Source organism: Aricia agestis, chromosome 21 (assembly GCF_905147365.1).
Source record: "Aricia agestis chromosome 21, ilAriAges1.1, whole genome shotgun sequence".
Classification (NCBI taxonomy): domain Eukaryota; kingdom Metazoa; phylum Arthropoda; class Insecta; order Lepidoptera; family Lycaenidae; genus Aricia; species Aricia agestis.
Genome location: NC_056426.1, coordinates 5,012,593 through 5,036,773, shown reverse-complemented (window position 1 = coordinate 5,036,773; position 24,181 = coordinate 5,012,593). Strand labels below are relative to the sequence as shown.

General features: G+C 36.5%; 1 protein-coding gene across 1 annotated transcript in view; it reads left to right on the top strand.

Annotated features, from left to right (window-relative positions):
• LOC121737684 (octopamine receptor Oamb) overlaps positions 1-24,181 on the top strand; it is a 168,585-nt gene that overhangs the window by 111,822 nt on the left and 32,582 nt on the right. Inside the window, exon 4 of the mRNA XM_042129353.1 lies at positions 18,406-18,548. Within this exon, the coding sequence (XP_041985287.1) occupies positions 18,406-18,548 (143 nt within the window). The remainder of the gene's footprint in view (positions 1-18,405; positions 18,549-24,181) is intronic.

Below are 24,181 nucleotides of genomic sequence, written 5' to 3'. Positions count from 1 at the left end.
ATAGGGTAGGGCATTGGGCCTCCGGTAAACTCACACACTCGACGAAACACAGCGCAAGCGCTGTTTTACGCCGGTTTTCTGTGAGAACATGGTATTTCTCCGGTCGAGCTGCAGAATGGCTCTACCACGTGTAAAATTCATATTCACACACTGGGAAGTTTTTATGTTGGTCTCAAAAGTATTTAACTCAAACACATGTAGCTGAAAAGTAAAAATGCGTTTTGTCTATGATTTTCTGGCGGGAAACATCTACAGTGCGAATTATTTTGCCCGAAAATGAACCTTATGTACCGAGCATAAGGTCCTGTCGGACGTAAAATAAAACGGCCGTACTCAAAGGTATTTCATTTACACGTAGACGATTCCATTAGTAGATTACACAGCCTTTGAAAGGCGAATGCTGTATATAAATTCGACATTTGAGTTTTAAATTTCGAATTGCACTTATGAATTGATTTTTTTTATTGCGAACTGAAGTGGATTTGAAGGCTTGTGCTATTTGTCTATAATTTTACTAGTTTGGGAACAAACTAGTAAAATTATAGATTTAAAAAGAACAAAAAGAACAATTATAAGAATTAAAAAGAACAATTTTTCTCTCACTTTTTTGGTAAAAAGTGGGACCCGAGCGAGTTTCTTACGCCGGTTTCTTAATCGGTGGTAGGCATCAGGTAGACATTCTGAAAAAAATTGATTCAAATTTACTCAGAAATAAAACATATTTTTTATAGGCACTACGCCAAGACAACGCCTTAACTTCTGTGAAATTGTATTTCTGTCGAACTTTGATTATATTAAAACTATCAATTAAGTAATTCAAACTGCAGAATATAGAACGACAATATACTTTAATGGAAGTCGATTGTAGCATTACAATTTACAAACACCTTTCGACGCGACGTTGCAATGTTTTTGCTGCTAATCCTTGTGGCAAGCGACCGCGATCGACAAAAATTGAAATCAAATTCCACAAAGGGTAAATTCAGACCGCAACGCGACGCGGAAATGGATTTCTTTTGTATGTATTTGACAGACTATTGCGTGAGACGTCATGAAAGTTACATCTGTCAATTCCATAATACAAAATTTAAGCTGGAAACAAATTATTGGACGCGTCCGTAAGCCGCGGCTGACGTGACGTGGCTTAACAATATGCACGTTTGTAGGACGACGAGTCTACGTACGTCTGGACTCTGGCCAGTCATTTCAGAAAGAATTAGCGAACCCAAAACGTCCACGGACGCGTCCCTGCGCCCTGTTCATACCGTCCAGCCAGCCAGATCCTGTTCGGACGTCCGTACGCTCAAGGTCCGCGATTTATGACAGACAATGTGCACAGTTTATTGTATTTTGTATTAATCAGATAGAAACAAGCCGCATAATCAGATAGAAATAAGTCGCAGCTGATGGACGCCATCAGCCGCGACGTATGGACGTGTCGGATAATTTGTTTCCAGTTTTAGAAATACATAGCTCACGGCTCGTCACGTTGCAGTCAGGCAGGCAATTATTATTAGCATTTTATTTGATTTTTGTCGGTCGCTTGCCGCATCGATGGAATGGTGCCTTAAGAAGGACTTTTTTGGTTTAGAGCCAGCAAAATAAAATTTATTTTGCATTTTTATTTAATTTTTATTTTGCCTTTAGGCCAAAAACACCATAATTGTAATTCGAGAATACCCAACTCGGAACGTACTCGATCTCATGGATATTGAAAAACTTCTGAATAAATAAATACTTGAGAACTTTTCACAAAATGCGTGTTCCTAATGCCCTTATTTACAGTTCGCAGTTATTTTGCTTTCGGCGCCGCATTTATGTCGTTTGTGTAAGGTTCATTTTCGTATGAACTCCAGGTAAAAAACTCCGAATGTACTTGGGCAACTTCGCATTTTATTTCTTTTAAAAGTAATTCCGAGATTATGATATCTTCCATCGTCATCAGCAAGGAAAGTCACTCAAAATCTCTCAGGTGTTATTTTACAGAGTAACTGGAAGTCATAATACTTAAGAGCTCACCTGACTCTAAAAATCCATCATCGTCCTTCTCTCTTCACACTCACGCCCGTCTTTCATATGCCAGGTGAAAAAGGACGGCGCGGAATCATCGCCGAGTTAGTTTTACTTGAATAAAAGACGAACTATAATGATTATGAAAAAAGTGTTTTGAGCAAATTTAGGTTTTATCAATACCTTTTTAGATATTAAAAAATATTAAAGAAAAGACAGCAAACTTGTCAAAAATGTGTCTAAAACAAGGTTTTTTGTAAAAAAGAAACTATCGAGCATTTTTTGAGTAATCGTGTTTTCGTCTTGAGCATTTAATCTTTATGAACTGAAGTTACTTGTGTCAAAAAATCAGTTTTCTAGACCTTACAGATTTTGAGATCTAGGTTAAAGTATGTAGTCAAGTTAGGGTCATATGGGCTCTTAAGAACAGGGATGGTGAACCTTTTCGCGCCCTTTTTCTGAAGAAGTCATAAACGTGCCGTTCAATTGTTTTTTTTTTTTTTGTGATTGAATGGGTATTTGAGCCTAATTTGGTGCTCACTATGCAGAGGTGGATCTATAACATGGTACTTATGGTACGCCATGCAGGGCCCCCGCTACCACCGCTTATGTGCAATGTGTGCAATGCACACGGGCGCCATCCTCTAAGGGCGCCAAATCGTCATCTTTAGGGGCGCCAAAACCAAGGACCCAAAAAATTTGCCTAAAGAGGCGCCAAAATCCTTTTTTTGCACACAGGCGCCAGTAGACCTTACGGGGGCCCTGACGCCATGCCTACTTTAGGGGGTGTTTGTATAGAGTTCACTGTGAAAGTAGCAGCACTGAAAGAGTTACTTTTTAATGGGATTAATTATGCTGTTAAGGCATTTTTCATGGAAACAGAAGTCAAATTAACTAAAGTTCAGTTCAAAGTGGATCATTTAAAAATGCATCGCAACGCCTCGTCACGTTGCAATGTGAAACGACCCTAAGGAGATTAGTTTTTGCTACATTGGTCTTTACGCTTTCATAAAACAAACAGCTCACTGAACTGGAAAATTGTCTTGCACTATAATATTTAAATTTTCCATCCAGTGGGAGAATATAATGAGAAAAATTATATGTGTGTCACGTTTCAAATTCATAGTAAGGATCTCACAAAAACGATACATGACGCAAGGATGCGTTAGCATTATCTAATATATAAAAATAAGTCGGGTTTTCCTTCCTGACGCTATAACTCCAGAACGCACGAACCGATTTCCACGGTTTTGCATTCGTTGGAAAGGTCTCGGGCTCCGTGAGGTCTATAGAAAAAAAAATCAGAAAAAACTTGAAGAGAAAAGCAGGAAAACAGGGAAAATCATTTTATGGCAAAACAACATTTGCTGGGCAGCTAGTAATTTATAACCCATTGAGCCTTATTGACAGTGTCAAAATTATTTTAAGCGAAGCATTAAGGTATGCCGTATGCCTTAAAAGCCTCCATAGGGTCAATTCAGAGTTCAGACCGCAACGCGACGCGTAGGCATTTCTAAATTTGTAGGGATTTGACAGATTTGCAAGACGTCTCACACAATTGAGATCTATCAATTCAGTACTTTAGAAATGCATATCTGCGCGTCACGTTGCGGTCTGAGTTGACCCTTATATTTGTTATGTAAATATATTTTGATTGTTGAAATTGATCCGATTTTGATAAAATTCTTCACAGATATACCCCACGGGACCACATAATATGCTCTCTTGCATTAAAAATGGCAAAATGTTCATTGTTCAGTTTCTGTAAGATTCAGAGAGAGTGGGCAACATTGTAAACTTGAAATAGAAAGAAAGAAAGAAAGAAAAATAAATTTATTTGGTATTTAGCATCTTACAAAAATAATTCTTAACTACTAATACTATCCTATATAATACCAAATTGGTTCCCATTCAGCAATGTTGCGAACGGATCCGCAACGCTGATTTTCAATGGACACCTTACTTTTACTTAAAAACATAAAAATTATAAAAATCCTTACTAATCATAATGTAACAAAATATTATTGTATTTAAAGCTACTTTAAAAAATAAGTATGTATATAAGTTTATAATAAAACAACTCTTGAAGGCATTGGTGACATTAACATAATTATAAAAGTTATCTAAGTACAGTATACAGCATCTTAGGTATAATATTTTGGTTATTTATTAATAATTAGCAAACTAACAACATAGATAAAATATTATAATATAGAATAGGTGCGACACACTAAATGCTAGGTTATTTAAGTTTTCTACATCGTGATAATTTTTTTTTCTTATTTTGGTAAGTAAAAATATAAGTTAGTGGCAGGAAGCTGTGGGAGGTTATTTCAAATTACGCAGAATTTTTTTGTTCATTTAAAAGATATTCCTTTAATTTACGTTTGAAAACTCCAATGGTGATGCAAGTTTTAAGGGGTGGTGGGATATTATTCCAGCATTTTGTAGCAGAGTATCTGAAACTGCCACGAAAAGCTGACTTCGTGTAAGTGGGGAATATGAGTAAGTCGGGGTTTCTAGCATCTCGCTTGGAGAATACGAGTTTTTCGTATAGGTATGAGGGATGGCGAGATTTAATGATGCCAAACATTAGTGTAGCGAGATGAAAGTGCCGACGTATTTCCATTTTTAACAGATTGGCGTTATTTATGAAGGGAGTTACGTGACCTCTAGGTGGGACAGGGAAGCAGAAGCGGATGCAAGCGTTTTGTACTCGCCAACTAAATAGCTATACATCTTAATTCCTCATTCGTTTGAGAAATAGCTCATTTGGTCTAGACTTGTCGAGTCTAGAGTCTTGACCTACATAGGTCACATGCAATCCAAAAATAAACTGATTTCAGTCTAGAATCTTAAGAGCCCCCGCAGACTGCAAACTTTCTGTCGGCCGATAGTTTGATCGGGTTGGGCTGTTAGGGTTGATTCAGACCGCAACGCGACGCGTAGATGCATTTCTAAATTTATATGGATTTGACAGATTCGCAAGACGTCTCACGCAATTGAAATCTGTCAAATCCATACAAATTTATGCCGCGCCACGCCTCGCCTCGCCTCGCCTCGTCGCGTTGCGGTCTGAATTGACTCTTAGCGCGCATACTACGCCAACTAAACAAGTGGTGAGTGCGCAGACTAGACAATCGGCCGATTGTTCTCACGCGATTCCGATTTATAGCGACGGATTTTTTAATGGAAATTTTTACACTATTCGGATTTGTGCCGAGTCGGCCGACCAAACAATCAGCGTCGTGTGCGCACGTCGAAGATCGTCGTACAGTTTGCCGACGGTTGGTTGGACGGTTAGTTTGGATCGTCGTGCTGATTAAGCATCGACCGACAGTTTGCCGACGGTTAAGTTTGAAGGCAATCGTATAGCCTATCAAACTTAATTATCGGCCGACTCGGTATCGTCACAGTATAGCAATATTGATATGTCATATTGCTATACTGTGGTATCGTTGTAACATGCGCACTACCGGCCGATAGTCTGCAGTCTGCGGAGGCTCAGTAAACGCAGACTTACAATTTCAAGTTGGCAAACTAAATCTCATAGTATACCAATAGCTATAGCGACTTATGCGAGCTCGCACATTGCATCCAACTAAATTGTACAACTAAATAGTTGGACACCAATCAAGCCGCGATTCCTTTCCGATTACCTACAAATTAACAAGTTGTCCAATTAACTAGTGAAACGCAATTTAGTTGTACGATAGTCGGCCAACTTGAAATAATTGTAAGTCTGCGGTGGCTCTTAGTCTGTGAAGGCATCAAAGTTGAATCTGTTCTATGGACTATACAGGGTGTAACAAAAGTAACTGCCGCACTCAGAGACGGACATTAAAATTACTTAAGAGGGCGACTAACCCAAAAAATCAAGCATCGTCCTTCTCTCTTCACACTCACGCCCATCTTTCGTATGCCAGGTGAAAAAGGACGACGCGGATTCATCGCCAAATTAGTTTTTTCTCAATAACTCGATAAATATACAACATTTTAAAAATCCGCTAGGTCAGTTTCTCAATGATATAATTTTATACAATGTGTTAAAATATTAACTTAGTTCAATGCACAGTTATGGCAATAAATGAAAAATTCGTGAAAATTAGATGCATCTTTGTGATTTTTTTCTATCGAGAAAATTTTAAGATATCGTGTTTTTGCTCGAATTCTCGGAAATATAACTTAGTATCTTATTTTAGAAAATGAAACAATTCAGGGCTTATTTTCAAGTATACAAAAGAATTATAAAACGAAAATGTTGGGTTAGTAGCCCCCTTAACTGTAATCAAATGTAGATTTGATTACAGTTAAGGGGGTTAAAACCCGTGGGAAAATTGCCGCTTTTATCTGTCCATTGTAAATATTTGTCCAGTGTTTATATTTCATGTATGTGTTTGTTGTTATGTTTACAAGATATACTTATAAGTTATAAGAGAGTGCCGTTTGTGGGATCACAGACTGACAGGGGGCCACGGAAGATCAGGCGCCACGGCTTGCCGCGGTCGATGCCTGAGTGGATTACCCTTTAAACATGCGGTGTGTGCATTGCACAGCCATAGCCGAGTTTAATTTTAAGTAGGTAGTTAAATGTTGTATGCGTCATGTCAATTTACTTGAATTCCTTGTTTTATTGTTATTTAACTCTGGCTGTGTTCTGTCCCTTTCACATGTTTAATAAAGTTATTTTTATTTTATTTTTTTTATTTTTATTTTGACATCAGCCCCATACATTATTTTGTACGTGGGAGAAATAATATCTACTGTCCTTAATGAATGCTGTACACGCCTATAATTGGCTTACACATAAGAGCATGTTTTAGTTCAAGTATATTTAAATGTATTTGCTGTTGGCGAGTCTAATAAAAAAATAAAATAATAAATAAAACTATACTGTCCTTTCCCGAGACTCTTGTCTTTTTATACATTCATGGGCGTACCCAGGTTCTGTGCCAGGGGGGGACAAAATACCCAAGTTCTGGGCCAGGGGGGGGCAAATAACCCAGGTTTATAAGTGGGAAGCCATGCTTCGGCACGAATGGGCCGGCTCGACCGGAGAAATACCACGTCCTCACAGAAAACCGGCGTGAAACAGCGCTTGCGCTGTGTTTCGCCGAGTGAGTGAGTTTACCGGAGGCCCAATCCCCTACCCTATTCCCTTCCATACCCTCCCCTATTCCCTTCCCTTCCCTACCCTCTCATATTTCCCTATTCCCTATTAAAAGGCCGGCAACGCACCTGCAGCTCTTCTGATGCTGCGAGTGTCTATGGGCGACGGAAGTTGCTTTCCATCAGGTGACCCGTTTGCTCGTTTGCCCCCTTATATCATAAAATAAACATTATCTGTCAAACTCCTCATTAAATTAAAGTTTAATCATCATTAAATGTCTTTGAGTGAGGCAGGTGATAGTCACTTTTTAATTGTGTGGGCAAATTCATGACGTTAGGGCATTTCTCATAGAAACAAAGAAGTAAAAGTCTTTCAGCGCTGCTACTTTTACTATTAGATATTGCTAATACTAAAAATCGGAACAATGTATCTGATAGTATGTATACCATCAGAGATATTGATCCGATTTTATTTTGTATCTAAAGGATAAGGAACTGCATGATAAATAAGAACATACAATATACATTTACATAATATGAAGTCTTGTATTTTCATGTGTTGTATGAAAAAGTAAATTGGAATCTAAATCTCTCCTTTCGTCAGAATTTTCCCGTCGTATTTTCTTGAAATATCAGTTTTGTCGGAAAATTAGTTTTCTATACATTGAAGAATACAGCTTTAGTATATTCGGTATATTTCATACTATTATACTCGTATAGCGAAGAATATAGTGTACATTTAAACAAGGTGTAACAAAACTAAGTGATAATACTGTAGGGTGTGTACGGGGCCCGTATATGCTATACCTATTACCTATAGAGTTCTCTGTGAAAGTAGCAGCGCTACTAATTATAGCATAAATTTCTGAACTGCGAATCACCCATAAAGTTAATATACCTAGCGGAATAGAGCAACAATCTCGAGCTGTCAAACGAAACCGAAATTGGTTTTCATCTGTGTGAAAAATGTGTGTACGTATACACTTACACAAGCATGATTGAACATGAATTCTATGAGATTAAATTGTGAACGTGCGGCACGTGCCGACTGGACGTCAAAAAAAGAGTGCTGCTGTCACTTCACACGTCTCTTTTTACCACGCAGTGTTACTGATAGTGACATCTCTCTTGCTCAGGTCTTTGTTTCTCTATTACGCTAGGTATATTAACTTTATGGAATCACCAGTATGACGTCGGTTCCATACATCATAAGCGCTGGCCAATACACTGGGTAAAATTTTGGAACTTACCCTTGATACGATATTAAGGATATTTTATTTTTGTCAAGTAGCTTGTAAAAAATTATCGAATGCAAGTTGTCTTTTAAAATGCAAATTTAAAATATCTATGTAATCGAGTTTTTGAAGGTATCTGTTCAAAGTGTTTACTTATTTGAATTTCCATAGGACGGTTGATAGTGTAAACGCAATCAGTTTTTCCTCTTAATATTTAATCCAATTACCGTTTTCAATGGAATAAATGAATTGGTTTTCAATCATTCGTGCTCACAATTAAATTTTCACTATTTACAATGATTTTCGGTGTTTAACTGACATTTAACAGTATCCGTAACCGCAATTGAAATAATATAATAATATCTATGGACGCTTCACACCACGTCAGTCTGGCCCCGTGCTAAGTACCTGAAGGACTTGTGTTACAGGTAACCAGACAACGGAAATATATATAATACTTTTATACCATACATATATTTAAGATTTTATTATATGATACACAAATTTAATACACATTCATGACCTTGAAACTTCACATGAAAAACTTTGAAAACTTTTTGTTCCATCGGCGGGATTCGAATCCGCGACCCCCGGCTTGAGCTACCAACAGCCAACCAACTGAGCCACAGATTTCGTTATATATAATATTTACGAAAATATTCGATACCGCATCCGAAACGAAAATAAAGTATTTGCTGTCAATGACACACATTTTATGAACAACAGGTACAACTTTCAAAATACTAAAATATTTTTTAAAGCTTCCTAACAATGTAACATTATTATAACAATGTATACTTTCTCAATTTCTTTTTTCATAGTTTGTAACAGTGTTGTGATTTTTATATTATTATTTATTAAAACATATAGCTGCCCTAAAATATGAGTAAAATTGTACCATCTGCAAACAGAAAATTGTTATAACAACCATTATAATACCAATCTAATCTATACATTCATACATTAAACTATCTCAAAATCCATCCCGTATAGTTACATGCATAAATAGAATTCATATGAAAATATCGGGCAAATCCGCGGCATAAGCTCTGTAGAATATTTGCTGAACGTCGACTGCAGTGTAATCGGAACGGAAATAAGACTTGGTTCCCGCCGATATATTGACATCCATGGGCAAATATGTTTATGATAGAAAAGATTTGCTGAGAGAAATCGTTTAACCCTTAATTCGACCCTAAATAGCGGGCTATACGTTTACTTTAAAAAATTCTAGCTCGAAAATTATTCCATATTTTAATGAGGTTTCTGTATTGTGCTATTAAAAATCTCTTCTAGTTTTTATAAAAAAAATACTATTTTATATGTTTCAAAGAAAAATAATATAAAAAATCGAAAAGTGTAAACCAAAGACGATGGTTTGCAGGATACGTTTTTAAATAATGTTATTTAAGATATTTAAAATGGTCTAAGTTACACTTTAGCAATAGTAATTAACTGTCAACTATCTGAATCATGCGACTGAATAATAATTTGGACAAATCTGCTTTCATATCATACCTATAGTTATGCCTAAACTATACGTTTAGCCGATTATACATTGCCACTTTCTGAAATCACACTACAAAATTCTATGTATAGCGAGTTTCACTTCGTCGAATTAAAGGTGAAGTCGGTACTATCATCCTGGACCTTTTGTGAACTGCTGCAGCTGGAGCTGTTGGACTTATTGGACTTAAACTTTGTCCATGGTCTTCATTATACTTAATATTTCGACATTTGGTCTCAGATTTGATAATATCTATGGAAAAATTGTTCGGCCTCATTAGTCTTAGCTTACTTTTGTACTGGTCTATGAAAAATATGTTGGTTATTATAGGAATTTTACATTTCTACCCACTCTAAGCTCTTACAAAGCTTTATTTTCCTCATTGAGTGAGATGTAGCTTACTGAAAAAAAGTTTTTCTGATATTCTTAATTTTGTAAAAATTGGTAAATTGCTAGTTTGAGGCATTTCTTTTTAGTTGTCAATGATTTTTTTTTACAAAAAATACATGATAGGCCTTTTAAAGGCCCAAAAGTATAGCTGGACACGATAACTGAGCTTTTTTTACAAGTAAAATTTAATTAATTGATCTTTACTTCTAGATGAAACCCCTCACCAACCACCTTGACTAAAACACTTTTAGTAGGTACTTATATGGCTACTAAATCAGTTTTTTATATAATATTATCTTTTCCAATGTTTATCCTGTGGTTCTCTAGGTATATGACTCCATTATAGGTCATGAAACATTTTGTTAGAGCTTTCAAAGTTTCTGTCATTACTGCGCTTTTGCCAACCAGCCATAAGTAAGTTATATAGCTGTATTTTATTGAAATTTAAATTTTTTTACAGATCAGGGCCTTAAAAGCGGCTTCTAAATGATTTATGAAATCAGCCAGTTGATAAATATTTTTACTCAAAGCTTCAGAAGCTTTTATCTGTGAATGCTCTTAGTAGTCAAATTTTGATTAATTTTAAAATCCATAAAGAAAACCTCCAATTTGTAGAAAATTACGTTTGAAATTAAGTCTATAATGTAGCTACTACTCTATGTGGACATTTAACACCCTAAAAAATGACATTTATAATTATCTTTTGCAGAAACTTATAACTACCCCTATGTTTCATCCCCAATTAATGTCACTGCTTGATCAAATTGATAAACAAGCTAATGAAACAGCTATTATTTGTCCTAACTTAGCCTTAAAACCAATTAATTCTTTTAAATTTATTTTTATTTCTAAAAAAATTAAATGTAATGTGCTCTGAATCAGAGTTGCAAAGCGGGCTATACGTATATATTGGAAGGTTGTTTTGTAGGAACCCGGCAATGTATAATATACTATACTATCATTTTGTCGAAAATTGTCAAATAGGGATTTTTTTTTATATTTTTCTGTACGTCTTTAGACACTAAAGGAAAGGAATATGAACAAAAAAAATTAAAAATCGCGAAAAAAAATTCCGTCGAATTAAAGGTTAAGACAAGTATCGACATATTCTAAATTCAAATTCAAATTCAAATATTTTATTTGCCAGAATATGGTACAAAAAAGATGTTAATAATAATAAATAAGCACAAACATATTCTGCCATACACGGCGTGCAAATATTTAAATATAGATAAGACATAATAGCTTGGATTACAATAATTAATTAAAACAGTAAGATTGAAATAAATTAGATACAGTAAATAACATTTTATAAATTCATTAATAACATTTTATAGATTCAATAATTAAATTTTATAACTTTAATAATTACATTTTATGAATTTATTTATTACATTTTATTTAATTCTTTATCATTAATATATTCATTTACAGAATAATAGCATTTTTTTATCAATAGTTGAAATAATTGTTTCTTAAATATTCTTGGGTTATTGTTTTTTATTACGTCAGGTAAAAGGTTATAAATTTTAATTCCCATACAGAAAGCATTTTTTTTGAATACGTCTAGCCTTTGTGTAGGTACACATAATTTATTTTTGTGTCTTAAAGATCTGCTTGTGTTGTCCGACTTTTGGTCGAAAAGGTGAATGTGATTCTTAATAAATACATTTATTTCGTATAAGTACATACATGGAAGAGGCAGACAATTAAGTTTTTTAAAGAGCGGTCTACAGCTTTCTGTAAGTTAACTGTGTTGTTAATATCCTTGTTTCTTATTTTTTTTATTGAAGACAAACCATCGTTTTTTGCAACATTCTACCAGTGTCAAGTATTGAAATAAAAATGCTTTAAAGTAAGTTTTTTTTTATTAGAGCCTCCGAGCAAATTCACGCAACAAGGCGTTGCGATTTTTGTTTACTGCCTGTGGCCTGTTGGCCGCCAGTTCCAAATTTGAATCGCCCCTTAAAAATACATCGCATCGCCTCGTCATCTTGCAATACGAATTAGGCCTTAGCAGGAATTATTGACAGCTCCGTATTCGTAATGTCATCAAACGTCGAATAAAAATAGTATAATATCTTTTGCCAGCGTTCTGCTAGGGCCAGATGATTCGTACCCAAGCAACTTTCGCAGTTATCACGTCGTATTGTATGCAAAAGTTTTCAACACGTAACTTTTTACATGAAAATAAACAATATCAAAACGTGCCGACTACACCGCAAACGAATTTTAATGTAAAACTTTTTCATAACATAATTTTTATGTACAACATATCTGTGGGATTTTAATTCGTATTACTTTATGAAAATAAAATTTAACTCCGCTTTTATTATTGTTATTTTAATTATAATAACACAGTTCATTAGATTTTTAGGTGGAGAAAAATGGAAACAGTGATAATGTAGAAAAATAATAATTTTAAATTTCGAATTTGGCAGATGGAGAAATATAATTTTCGGATACGGTTTAGGTTTACATTGCAACGCGACGTGACAAGGCGATACATAGATTTTTAAATGAACCAAAGGAACACCAAAACCGCATGCGACAATAGGCATGATGACTATTTTTTTTTTCTTATCGGTAATTGAAAGACACTTAAAAAATAGAAACATCGTTGAAAAAATGACTCTGATAGGGAGCTTAAAAATTCACCAAGATATTATGACAATTCAAATATCTCATAAAAAAGATCTGACCCGAAACCACAATAGACATAACTACCAGTAGTTCGACTGCAAAGAAACGTACAGGTTTCAATATCTGTCAAATTCGTCGGGTTTCACTAGGATTATGAACGGAATGTGCCTCGCGCTGGCTGATATAATTTACTTTTAAATATTTAAAATAAAGGTTTCAAAATTTGTTCGACAGGTATATTAAATATTGCGTTTATGAAAGTAGTTTCATAACAAAAGTTGCTTTTTATTGCATAAGTTATCGAATTGTATACTAATATTAAGAAATTTAATTGAAAAAAAAATCGACTTGAATATCCAACTTTGAAGGCGCGAAACAAAAAAAATACAAATGCTATCAAGCTGAAATTTTGGGAACGCTTATTTTTTACCGTGATCTCTTTATTTCATTAACAAAATTCGCTAATCTTTGACCTTGTCATCATCCCTATTCTTTCAATAAATAAGTACTTATCTTCTTTTGCAGTGAATAAAGTTTAGTTTTGAATGACCAATTCGATCGTTAAAAATTAATACATCGCATCGCCACGTCGTGTTATAATGTGAACTGACCCTAAGTCTCTTTATTGCTGAATAAAATATAATATAGCTAGAACTTTTGTCGTTGAAAAAGTACCTGAAGCGATAGAAGAACCCTTTATTCATTATAATAATATAGTAGCAGAAAATATTGCACAGCCACAAAGACATAGAGCTTGAAATAAATAGACAAGCTTTGTAATTTTCAGATTTTTATTAATTATTGTTGGGTGGAAAGTCGTTATTCGCGGGATACCGTGTATTTTTTCATGTTTTTTTTTCACCGTATTATGTACTTTCGAGGAAATTGATTCCTAGAAAAGGACTAACGTCTTTGGTCGGATCATGTCATTTTAAGAGGATACACCAGGGGCTAGAGAAATGAAAAAAAAGTACGTGTAATATCTATAGCTGTCTCCCTTACCTCAAGCCTATACCACAGAACGCGATAGAGACAACTGCAGAAAATCCAGAAAATCAACGATTCGTTGTCCCCTGATTCCTTCTCCAAAACTTAACCGATTTAAGTACTTTTTTCATTAAAGATTAAAAAAAGGCTTGAGCTGTGTTCCTATGTTTTGCTTTTTTTTGTTTAATCTAGCCAAATCTGTTTTCTGGACGTTTGAACACAGCGGAAAATCTGGCCATTTTTTTGGGTTTTTGAACGTTCATATCTTATTTAATAATTAAATTATGAAAAAAAAGAAAACATAGGGACATTGTATTAGTGGCCGTAGATATTCAGAAAAAAAATTATAACTCTAGTAGCATTATCCAGGGAGGAAACAGGGAACAACGTTTGTATGGAAAAAAGAGCGGTGTGGGCTCCTCTTAATGTTAATTGTGATCTGTTGGCTGGGTGTGACATAACGCGGCCAAACTACGTAGGTCCCCCATCTGCCTAGGAATCAACTTCTCTGATAGTACAATCAAAGTACAAAAATCTATGCACAGACAGAACTATTCCTAGGTCTCTTTCAATTTCCATTACCAGAGTCAAATCATATCTCATAAAAAAGCAATAATTCCATCACCAACTCTTCCGCTTCTACCAATACTAGGTCTCTGGCAATCTTTATAGCTCGTATCACATTTCGGTAATCCCCCGGGCCCGTTAGAGTTTTCAACAGTTCGTAAAGTACTTAAGATACCTTTTTTATTGCCGCAGACAACACAATTATGTGTTTTATTTGTCGTGTTTTTGTGAAACTACTGAGGGTTTTCGTGTTGGATTTATTTGCGGACAAATGGGTGCTTTGTTGTGCTTACTATAGTTGGTTTTGAAGTCGGATTCTGATAGTCTAAGGGCCAGGCCACAACACTGCGTTGCGGCGTCGTATCGCAAAAACAACATCGCACAGAAATGCGATGCGATGTCGCAACGCAAAAATTTCATATAGTATAGCACTCTTTACATCGAAAATTTTCACGATGCGTTCTGCGGCGATCTACGATTTATACGATGCGACGCCGCAACGCAGTGTTGGGGCCTGGCCCTAACTGCCGCACTGAGACGATTTTCGGTTTAAAGATCTTTATTTCTCATATAAGACATTTTTCGTCACTTATATGAGAACAATAGGATATTACAACATTTTAAAATATCGACAGTGCGGGTAGTTAAAAAAAACAACATAAGAAGCGAATGTCTTTGGTAAACATCTTGGGTGGTGGTCCAAGTACAAAACGCTATCACTGGTTATATTTGAATTAAGGTTAAGAATTTAGCTGTCGTTGATGTAATTGCGTAATTGTCGTTTAAAAGTATTCAAAGATTTCGCTTCTTTTACCGATTTTGGTAGTTTGTTAAATAGCTGTGCTCCCTTATAAGTAATGTTATTTTTACCAAAATTGGTTACTTGCTCGTCGCGTAATGTACGTGTTTGTTTGTTTTTTTGTTGTAAATGTAAGTTGTGTGTGTATAAGTTAGTGTTTTATTTTGTAAACAAGAATACATGTTTGGTATGTGAATAGTTGAGAGATAGTTAAAAGTTTAGTTTCTTTTTAAATAGTGTCTGATGGAGTTAGGTAATTGTGATTGTATAAGATTTTTATAATTTTGTTTTGAAGAACTTGAAATTTTAATTACTTAAATGTAATTAAATGAAGATTTTGATATTAGCCCCATACATTATCTGTCAAACTCTTAATTAAATTGAAGTTTAATCGTCATTACGCCCATGTGCCTCACAAAGGTCTGCCTGTTACCTCTCACGCTGCTATACCGACAAAAAGATGAAAAGATACCTTAAGTTCTGGCAAAGAGTCATTTTTAAACCCCGCAAAATTTAATTCTGAACGAACGAAGCTGCCAGCATCTTGCTCAATAACAAATAACAAAAAACGTTTGCGCCAAACTGGAGGCAGAATTTCCTCCAGTTTGGCGCCAACGTTTTTTGTTATTTGTTATTTTATTTTACAATCTCTCAACGCAAAAATTATAGGCAATAAGTTCTGCGTCATGATGAAATGAAAACTCTGCATCGTATTTTCCGAGCCCTACGATTGGAGTAGGGTTATCGCGTAATGCAATAAGAATCCATCCTTTCATTTATATACTTTAAACAAAGAGGAATAGTTTTGTTGTTTGTTTGTTAGCGCTGAATAGACTCCAAAAGAACCGAACTGAAAATTAAATTTGGCATAGACATAGAGCAGACCACAATGAAGGATATAATAATATTCTCACCGGTTTCGGTGACGGTAGCCAGTTTCATTGAAACCAGGCCAGTTAGGCAAAATAAATTTTATAGTGCCCAAGTGTGTGCGCAGTACACAAGAGCACCCTCTATTCCTTTACTCCCATAACCCAGTGGGACGGAAGACCGACACAACCGGCGAGAGATCAGGCGCAGGACCGACTTTTTACATGCCCATCCGACGCATGGACCATCTTACTTGTCAGATAATCAATTGGTTAGCCTACACTGTCCTAACCAAACTAGGAAATAACATGTATCCATCGCGGGATTCGAACCCACGACCTCCGAGTCAAGAGCCACGCTCTAAATCATTAGACCACGGAGGCGTCAAAGGATAGAGGCTACTGTTACCGCGGAAAATGTAAGATTACTGCGGCAGACGAGTATAATATTTAACGGTGTACAAAGAATTTTTTCTTTCAAAAGTCCTTTTACAAGTTATTAGGCTTCAAAGTGTGCTTTTGTTGGAGACGTAACCACATCAGAGGAGCGGCATCAGCCCCTTAAAATTTGATTATACCACCCTTTGTGCGCCGATACATCCCGCATTCCATCCAGTTTTGCATGATAAAGTAACAAACATCCTTCCTTATGTAGAACAAATTACAGGGAAGTATATTGCATGGAAAATAGCTTAGGTTATTTCGGTGGCAGCGGTGGGATATGGTCCTTCTGTCCCGGATCATATTTAGAGGGTAAAGGCAATTATTATCTTTACCTAATAACCGAAAGGGATTAAACTCTATGCAACGCCCACGGCCCACGTGTAGAAGCATCAATTTACTATGCAAACATCAGATTTCGAGCGCGATTTCGTACTGAATTATACAAGAGTAATATTCATATATGGATATCGATGTACAATATAACTATTTCGCTTTATAAACATGAATCTGTTTACATAATATGAAAGTGATTGAAATTTGATTGATCATGAAGCATGTTTGTTTATTTAGTAATAACTAATAATAATATTATAACTATTAATACTGAATTATAGGTATAACAATATTATTTTTCCCAAATATTAATAAATCAAATCTTCAAAAACGAGTTGAGTCAGTACAACATTGGAGTGCTTGGGACACTAAAACTTAGGACTTGGAAAGATTCAAATTTTCAGAATGCACTGCACTATCAGACTTTAGTCCAGGCGGTCGGGTATAAAAGTTTGAATTTGTCTCTGCTTACTTAAAATTCACTTTAGCATACTTGCCTAAGCTAAAATCTCGGTTTAAAGTCATGTTACGATCTTATGACTATATTATTATCATTCATATCCCCTCGCCCCGTGCACGTTCCTTACGGTTCTTCTCGCCGGGCTAGTTCCCAAACCGGTGGTAGGCAACACGAAGGACGTTCTGTTTATTCAGAAATAAAACTTAATTTTTTATCACCACGTTCAGTTGTTGCAGTATGTTTTTCCCAAACACTGCCTTATTTTGGTGAAACTGGGGGCTTGTCAACACGTTTTCTTTATCTCTCCCTTCTTTATAAAATCGCCGATCAAAATATGTATCGCATTGACAAGACGTGAGTCAAAGGTCCACTTTATATTATAACTAGCGACCCGCCCCGGCGCCGCACGGGTATAAAATATAATATAGCCTATGATCCTTCACGTGGTGTACTTCTTATCTGTGCCAAATAACATAAAAATTGCTCAATTAGTTCGTTAGATAAGAAGCCCTTTCAAATAATTTCCTCCGTTTTTTCCACATTCTCCTATTAGTCTTTGCGTGATAAAATATAGCCTATAGCCTTCCTCAATAAATGGCCTATCTAACACTGAAAGCATTTTTAAAATCGGACCAGTAGTTCCTGAGATTAGCGCGTTCAAGTTAGCCCTTTCAAATAATTTTCCCTGTTTTTTTCCACATTTTCCTCTATTTCTTGGCTCCTATTAGTCTTAGCGTGATATTATAATATAGTCTATATCCTTCCTCGATAAATGGACTATCTAACACTGAAGGGATCATCAAAATCAGTTGCGTAGTTTTAAAGATTAAAGGGAACAAAGGGACACGAGGTGAAAAAGCGACTTTGTTTTATAGTAAGTATAGATAAATAGTACGCTTGTGTCAATTTCATACATTTGATCGGCGAAGAAGCAATAAAGAAAACGTGTTGGCTAGTTCCCCAGGGCCCCGTATCAATCCGGCCTTGAGTCTTGAACTCTTGACTAAGCACAGTATTCCTCTTCCAAACCTTATCTATTATTCTTGTTCCAGGCAACTGTCTGGTGATAGCGGCTGTGCTGTGCTCGTCCAAACTGCGGTCTGTCACGAACCTGTTCATCGTCTCGCTGGCTGTCGCGGACCTGCTCGTCGGCCTCGCGGTGCTGCCTTTCTCAGCAACGAGGGAGGTTTTCAAGGTATGTATTGCAAAGTAAGTTTAAGGCTTCCTTATGGACCTATCCACATTACTTCGTAGGTCCAATTCAGACCGCAACGCGACGCGTAGACATACTGTGCATTACATTTGTACTGAATTGACAGACTTTCGAGACGTCTCACGCAATTGAAGTCTGTCAAATTCATACTTTAGAAATGCATCTACGCATCGCGTTGCGGTCTGATTTAGCCCTTAGCTAAATACAGATCGGTCTATAGTCTAAAGTCTATACGGAGCGATCCATACCGACGAACCCGCGACGGTTTCAGCCGACATGTTTTCCCAATCGCTGCAGCTGAAACAGCGCACGTCTAAACGCGCCGTTCTGGGCCCTGCAGGCTCGGCGAATGACGCGTCGCCACGCCAATATACAAACGATTCAACTCGCGAGTTTTCCCAAACGCTACAGCAGAAAACGCGCACGTTTGAACGCGCTGTACTGGGCCCTGTAGACTCGGCGAGAGACGCGTCGCCACGCCAATATACAAACGATTCAGCTCGCGTGTTTTCCCAAACGCTACAGCAGAAAACGCGCATGTCTGATCGCGCCGCGACGTGAAACCCCTAGAAAACTTAAAGACTACTCGACACTTTCTATTTAGACGCTAAAATATTATTTTCATCTCAACTAAAACGTCGAGCCATTTCGGAATTAAAATAATACCCATAAAAGTAATTGTGGTTTGATTTTAAACAGCTTTTACATCAAAACAAACTACTGAAATGCTTTTTGTCCTGCAAAATAGGACTATGAAAACCCCAGCGCCAAACCAAAAACAACTTTAGTACGCTGTTATAAAACACATTTTCGAACGCCCAAACCGACGGGGCTTGTTAAATAATTCTAGACTCTATTACGTAGGTAATAAAGTATTTCATTCTAGCGTTGAAATTATCAAACTATTACGCTACTTTGTACTCTACACTGTAAAGATAAAGCTCATTTTCGCTCGTGTTAAAATAATAGGACATAGAACGTAGGCTGAAGTTTTTTTTCATTTACAATATACAGTTTTAATGGGGTTGGAGTATGGAAAAGATGGAGGAATGAAAGGTAAATGGCGCTCTCAAAAGACTAGATATTACCAGTGGTTTTGTCTTTCAGAGCCACTAAGTGATTTGGATGGGGGAATGGAAGCGAATGGAATTTCATTCAATGTGCGTTTTATTTCTTTCATTTCATTTCATGTGTTGAATACGGTGCGTTTTTATTTTCGTTTCTCATGTGTTGTGGAATTTTGCAAGTTACAGCGAAATTTATTCATTGACAGATGGCGGACCTATGTAATTTGATCGGGTTATGTCAACGTTAGGGTCATATCAAATACGCGACGCGTAGATTCATTTCTTATGGATTTGACAGATTTGCAAGACATCTCACGCAATTGAAATCTGTCAATTCAGTACAGAAATGCATCTACTCGTAGCGTTGCGATCTGAATAATTGAAATTATGTACTTAACAGTGGCGAAGAGTCCATATAGCCCGATTCCCGTCGGCTTCCCTTTTGGAAAATCGAATCAATGGGCCAAATACATTTTTATCTAATAAATATTTTACATACTTACTTAAAAAACTTTGAATTCACTAAACGCCTACAAAATTTTATATGCAATAAATTTTGTCTCTCACTTGAAATAGTTTGAATTAATTAATCGCCTACAAATTTATATAGGCAATGCAACGTGCAGGCTATCTCCGATAGAAGCCGATAAATTAGCGGGTTATTTCTTCATACAACGATATTTCATAGTAAGCGTCTGTCCTTTTCATTCCTGTGAACTGATCGTCATGTTCTGTCTTGTTCTACCACGCGCCAATATACTCGGAAATAAGCCTATACTCGGCGAGTTATTACGGAGAAAGGTTTATTAGCAACGCACAAGTGCGAGCGAGAAAGATGAACTTCATGAAGTAAAATTGTTATGAGTCAAATGGCGGATGAGTGTTTGTAAACAACTTGTTTGTTTTGTGTTTAAATGTCGAATGTTATTTTATTTTAGCGTTAAGAAGAGTGCAGTGTCGCGAATTTAAATTAATTTGTATTGTGATTTGTTAATTTTGACTCGTACAGCTGAGACTGTTGTCTGACAGATTATTTGCTGTCGAAGGAAACTTCGTTTTCCAAACTTAGTTTTGAATGACCGCATGTGCCGTCAGTCGTCACGCATACAACTTAACTCAGAAGGCATTTTTCAAAGGCATCATTATCAAACTTGAAACTCGAACATTGTTGAACATCAGTGCTGAGCGTTTTGGTAAGTAGATTTTTTACTCCGGCTTCCCTTCCGAAAATATTCACCCTTCGCCACTGGTACTTAATTGTGAATGATGCAATTTATTTGGTATGTTATTAAAGTATTTATTACATATAACTTCGTTTGTTTATCATGTGGAAACAGTACGTTTTTCCTGAATAAAACTATCCTATGTCTTTTGCCGTCTCTCAAAGTATCTATATAGTACCAAATGTTATCGAAATTGGTGTAGCTTCTTGGACGTATTTCTTGTATACTTTCGCATTTATTCATAGGGATTGGCCCCATAAAACACCGAAACGATATGCCATGTCTGAGTCTGCAAGAGGTCCAAACCTCTTGCAGACTCAGCACTTAACGTTTTAACAAAACAAAAGCAGAGTCAATGTTATAGTCAATGTTTTAAGAAGAACAACACCATAACGGCCCAGCTGCATGCCATGTCTACACGTCTATGGACCTATTGCACAGTCAGCACTTTTCAAACTACAAGTCGGAACAAGACAGATAAAGATAGAATGCTGTCTCAGCGGAAGCCCAGGGCATGTGGCAGTTACCGAGTTTGACGCGGGGTGGGCGCCCATGTGCGTTCGTACGCTGCGATTGTTGATAAAAATTAAAAATATATTCACAGCTTTCTATAATATTTCATACTAGCCCGCCACTCCGTTGCGCCTAAACTCATTTATCGCACGGAAACCGTAAATTTTTCCGGGATAAAAAGTATCCTATGTCCTTTCTCGGGATTCAAAGTATCTCCATACCAAATTTCAGCAATTTTAGTTGTTTAAAAAAAAGGTTCTATACACAGGTTTAGCGTGAAGAGGTGACAGACAGATAGATAGATATACCTTCGCATTAATTATAATAATAAATAATTTTGGAAGTTTGTTAATAACTCGAGTTTGCCGTGATTTTTGTATAGTGTGGAAGGGCAACACCACTATACCGGCAGTCATGAATAATGGCGACATGATAGCAACAAATGGTACCGAAATTGCCGTTTTTTCTAACACTGTCTTAGACAATGACACAGATTTAACTTTCGATGGTGTATCATCATTAAACAAAATTTATATTACCGAGAACCAGGTGTCACGAGCAATTAAGAAACTTGACATACGAAAAGGTGCTGGCGCAGATGGAATTCCCCCTGTCTTTGTAAAGCGTTGTAGTTCTGCCCTATCACATCCTCTAACAATTATTTTTAATAGATCATTGCGGGACGGAATATTCCCGGAGATTTGGAAAAAAACCAAAATAATTCCCATTTTCAAAAAAGGCGATAGCAATGATGTTAGTAATTATAGACCTATTGCAATCATTTCGTGTATCCCTAAATTATTTGAGTCTATAATTTGCCCTCTAATCACGCATCAGATAGAAAAAAATCTTTCCATCCGCCAACACGGGTTTAGAAAAGGCTACTCAGTGGAAACTAACTTGGTAACCTTTAAAACTTACTTGTGTAATGAAATAGATAGTGGTCGAGAAGTAGACACAATTTATATGGACTTTTCTAGTGCCTTCGACAAGGTTTGTCATGCCCGGTTGTTAAAAAAGTTAAAAAGATATGGCATTGGAGGATCTCTTTTGGAATGGGTTCGATCATACCTAGCAAAAAGACTTTTATATGTTGTTGTTAATGGTTTTATGTCAGACGATTACACAGCTATTTCTGGTGTACCTCAGGGCTCCCATCTTGGTCCAGTACTTTTTTTAGCTTTTATAAATGATCTCTCAGATGCCATACACAATAGTGAGTTCAGTCTATTTGCTGATGATCTTAAAATATACAGAAGGGTAACCTGCGCACTGGATGCTGATCTTATTCAGCAAGATTTAAATAGTATATATTACTGGTGCTGTACTAACGGTATGGTTCTAAACGCTAAAAAGTCATTTCATCTCAAATTTACACGAAAACGTGAACAAAATAATGTAACCGCAACTTATGTTATAAACTCTGCCGTACTTAAACAGGTGACAGAGATTCAGGACAGGGCGTAGTTTTTGACTCCAAGCTCAATTTCAAGTCACACATAGATTTGTGTGTCAAAAAAGCGTATAGAATGTTAGGATTTCTTAAAAGAAATACTACAGGATTTTTAAGTATTAAGCCTAAAATTATTCTTTATAACTCATTGGTTCGTAGCTATTTGGAGTTTTCATCAGTGGTTTGGGGCTCTCGATATATTTCCCACTCCATGCGCGTAGAAAATGTCCAACGTGCATTCACGAGACATCTTGCGTTTCACTCTCCTGGTATTTCTCATCGTGCTACTTATGATTTACGCTTAAAACACTTCAAAATAATGACACTTAGTAATCGCCGAATGATAACTAAATAATATAATTTTCTTAAAAAAGATATTATCCGGAATTATTAACTGCGACAATATACTTCGTTGTATAAAATTAAATGTCCCGTATCACTATCCTCGTTATCCAATTACCAAATTATTCTACACTCCTAAAAGTAAGACAAACATCCTAAAATACTCTCCCTTATCTAATATCTGTACTGATTACAACCTAGCTTGAAAATTTGTAAGGGACCTAGATATTTTTAATGATTCCTGTAAGAGTTTAAAAAGCAAATTAACCAAATATAATACTCAAACTTCTGTTTTCGAGAATTAAAACTACTTTGTAATCGTTATTAGATTTAAGAAATAATATCTACTGTCCTTAATGAATGCTGTACACGCCTATAATTGGCTTACACATAAGAGCATGTTTTAGTTTGAGTATATTTAAATGTATTTCTGTGTTTTGCTGTTGGCGAGTCTAATAAAGAAATAAATAAATAAAATAAAATAATAAATAAAACTATACTGTCCTTTCCCGAGACTCTGTCTTTTTATACACTCATGGGCGTACCCAGGTTCTGTGCCAGGGGGGGACAAAATACCCAAATTCTGGGCCAGGGGGGGGGGCAAATAGCCCAGGTTTATAAGTGGGAGAGCCATGCTTCGGCACGAATGGGCCGGAAATACCACGTTCTCACAGAAAACCGGCGTGAAACAGCGCTTGCGCTGTGTTTCGCCGAGTGAGTGAGTTTACCGGAGGCCCAATCCCCTACCCTATTCCCTTCCCTACCCACCCCTATTCCCTTCCCTTCCCTTCTCCTCTAATCCCTTCCCTTCCTTTCCTTTCCTTACCCTCCCCTATTACCCTGTTCCCTCTTAAAAGGCCGGCAACGCACTTGTAGCTCTTCTGATGCTGCGAGTGTACATGGGCGACGGAAGTTGCTTTCCATCAGGTGACCCGTTTGCTCGTTTGGCCCCTTATTTCATATTAAAAAAAAAAGGTTCTAGGCCAGGGGGGGGCAAATCAGATTTTTTATAAGCTA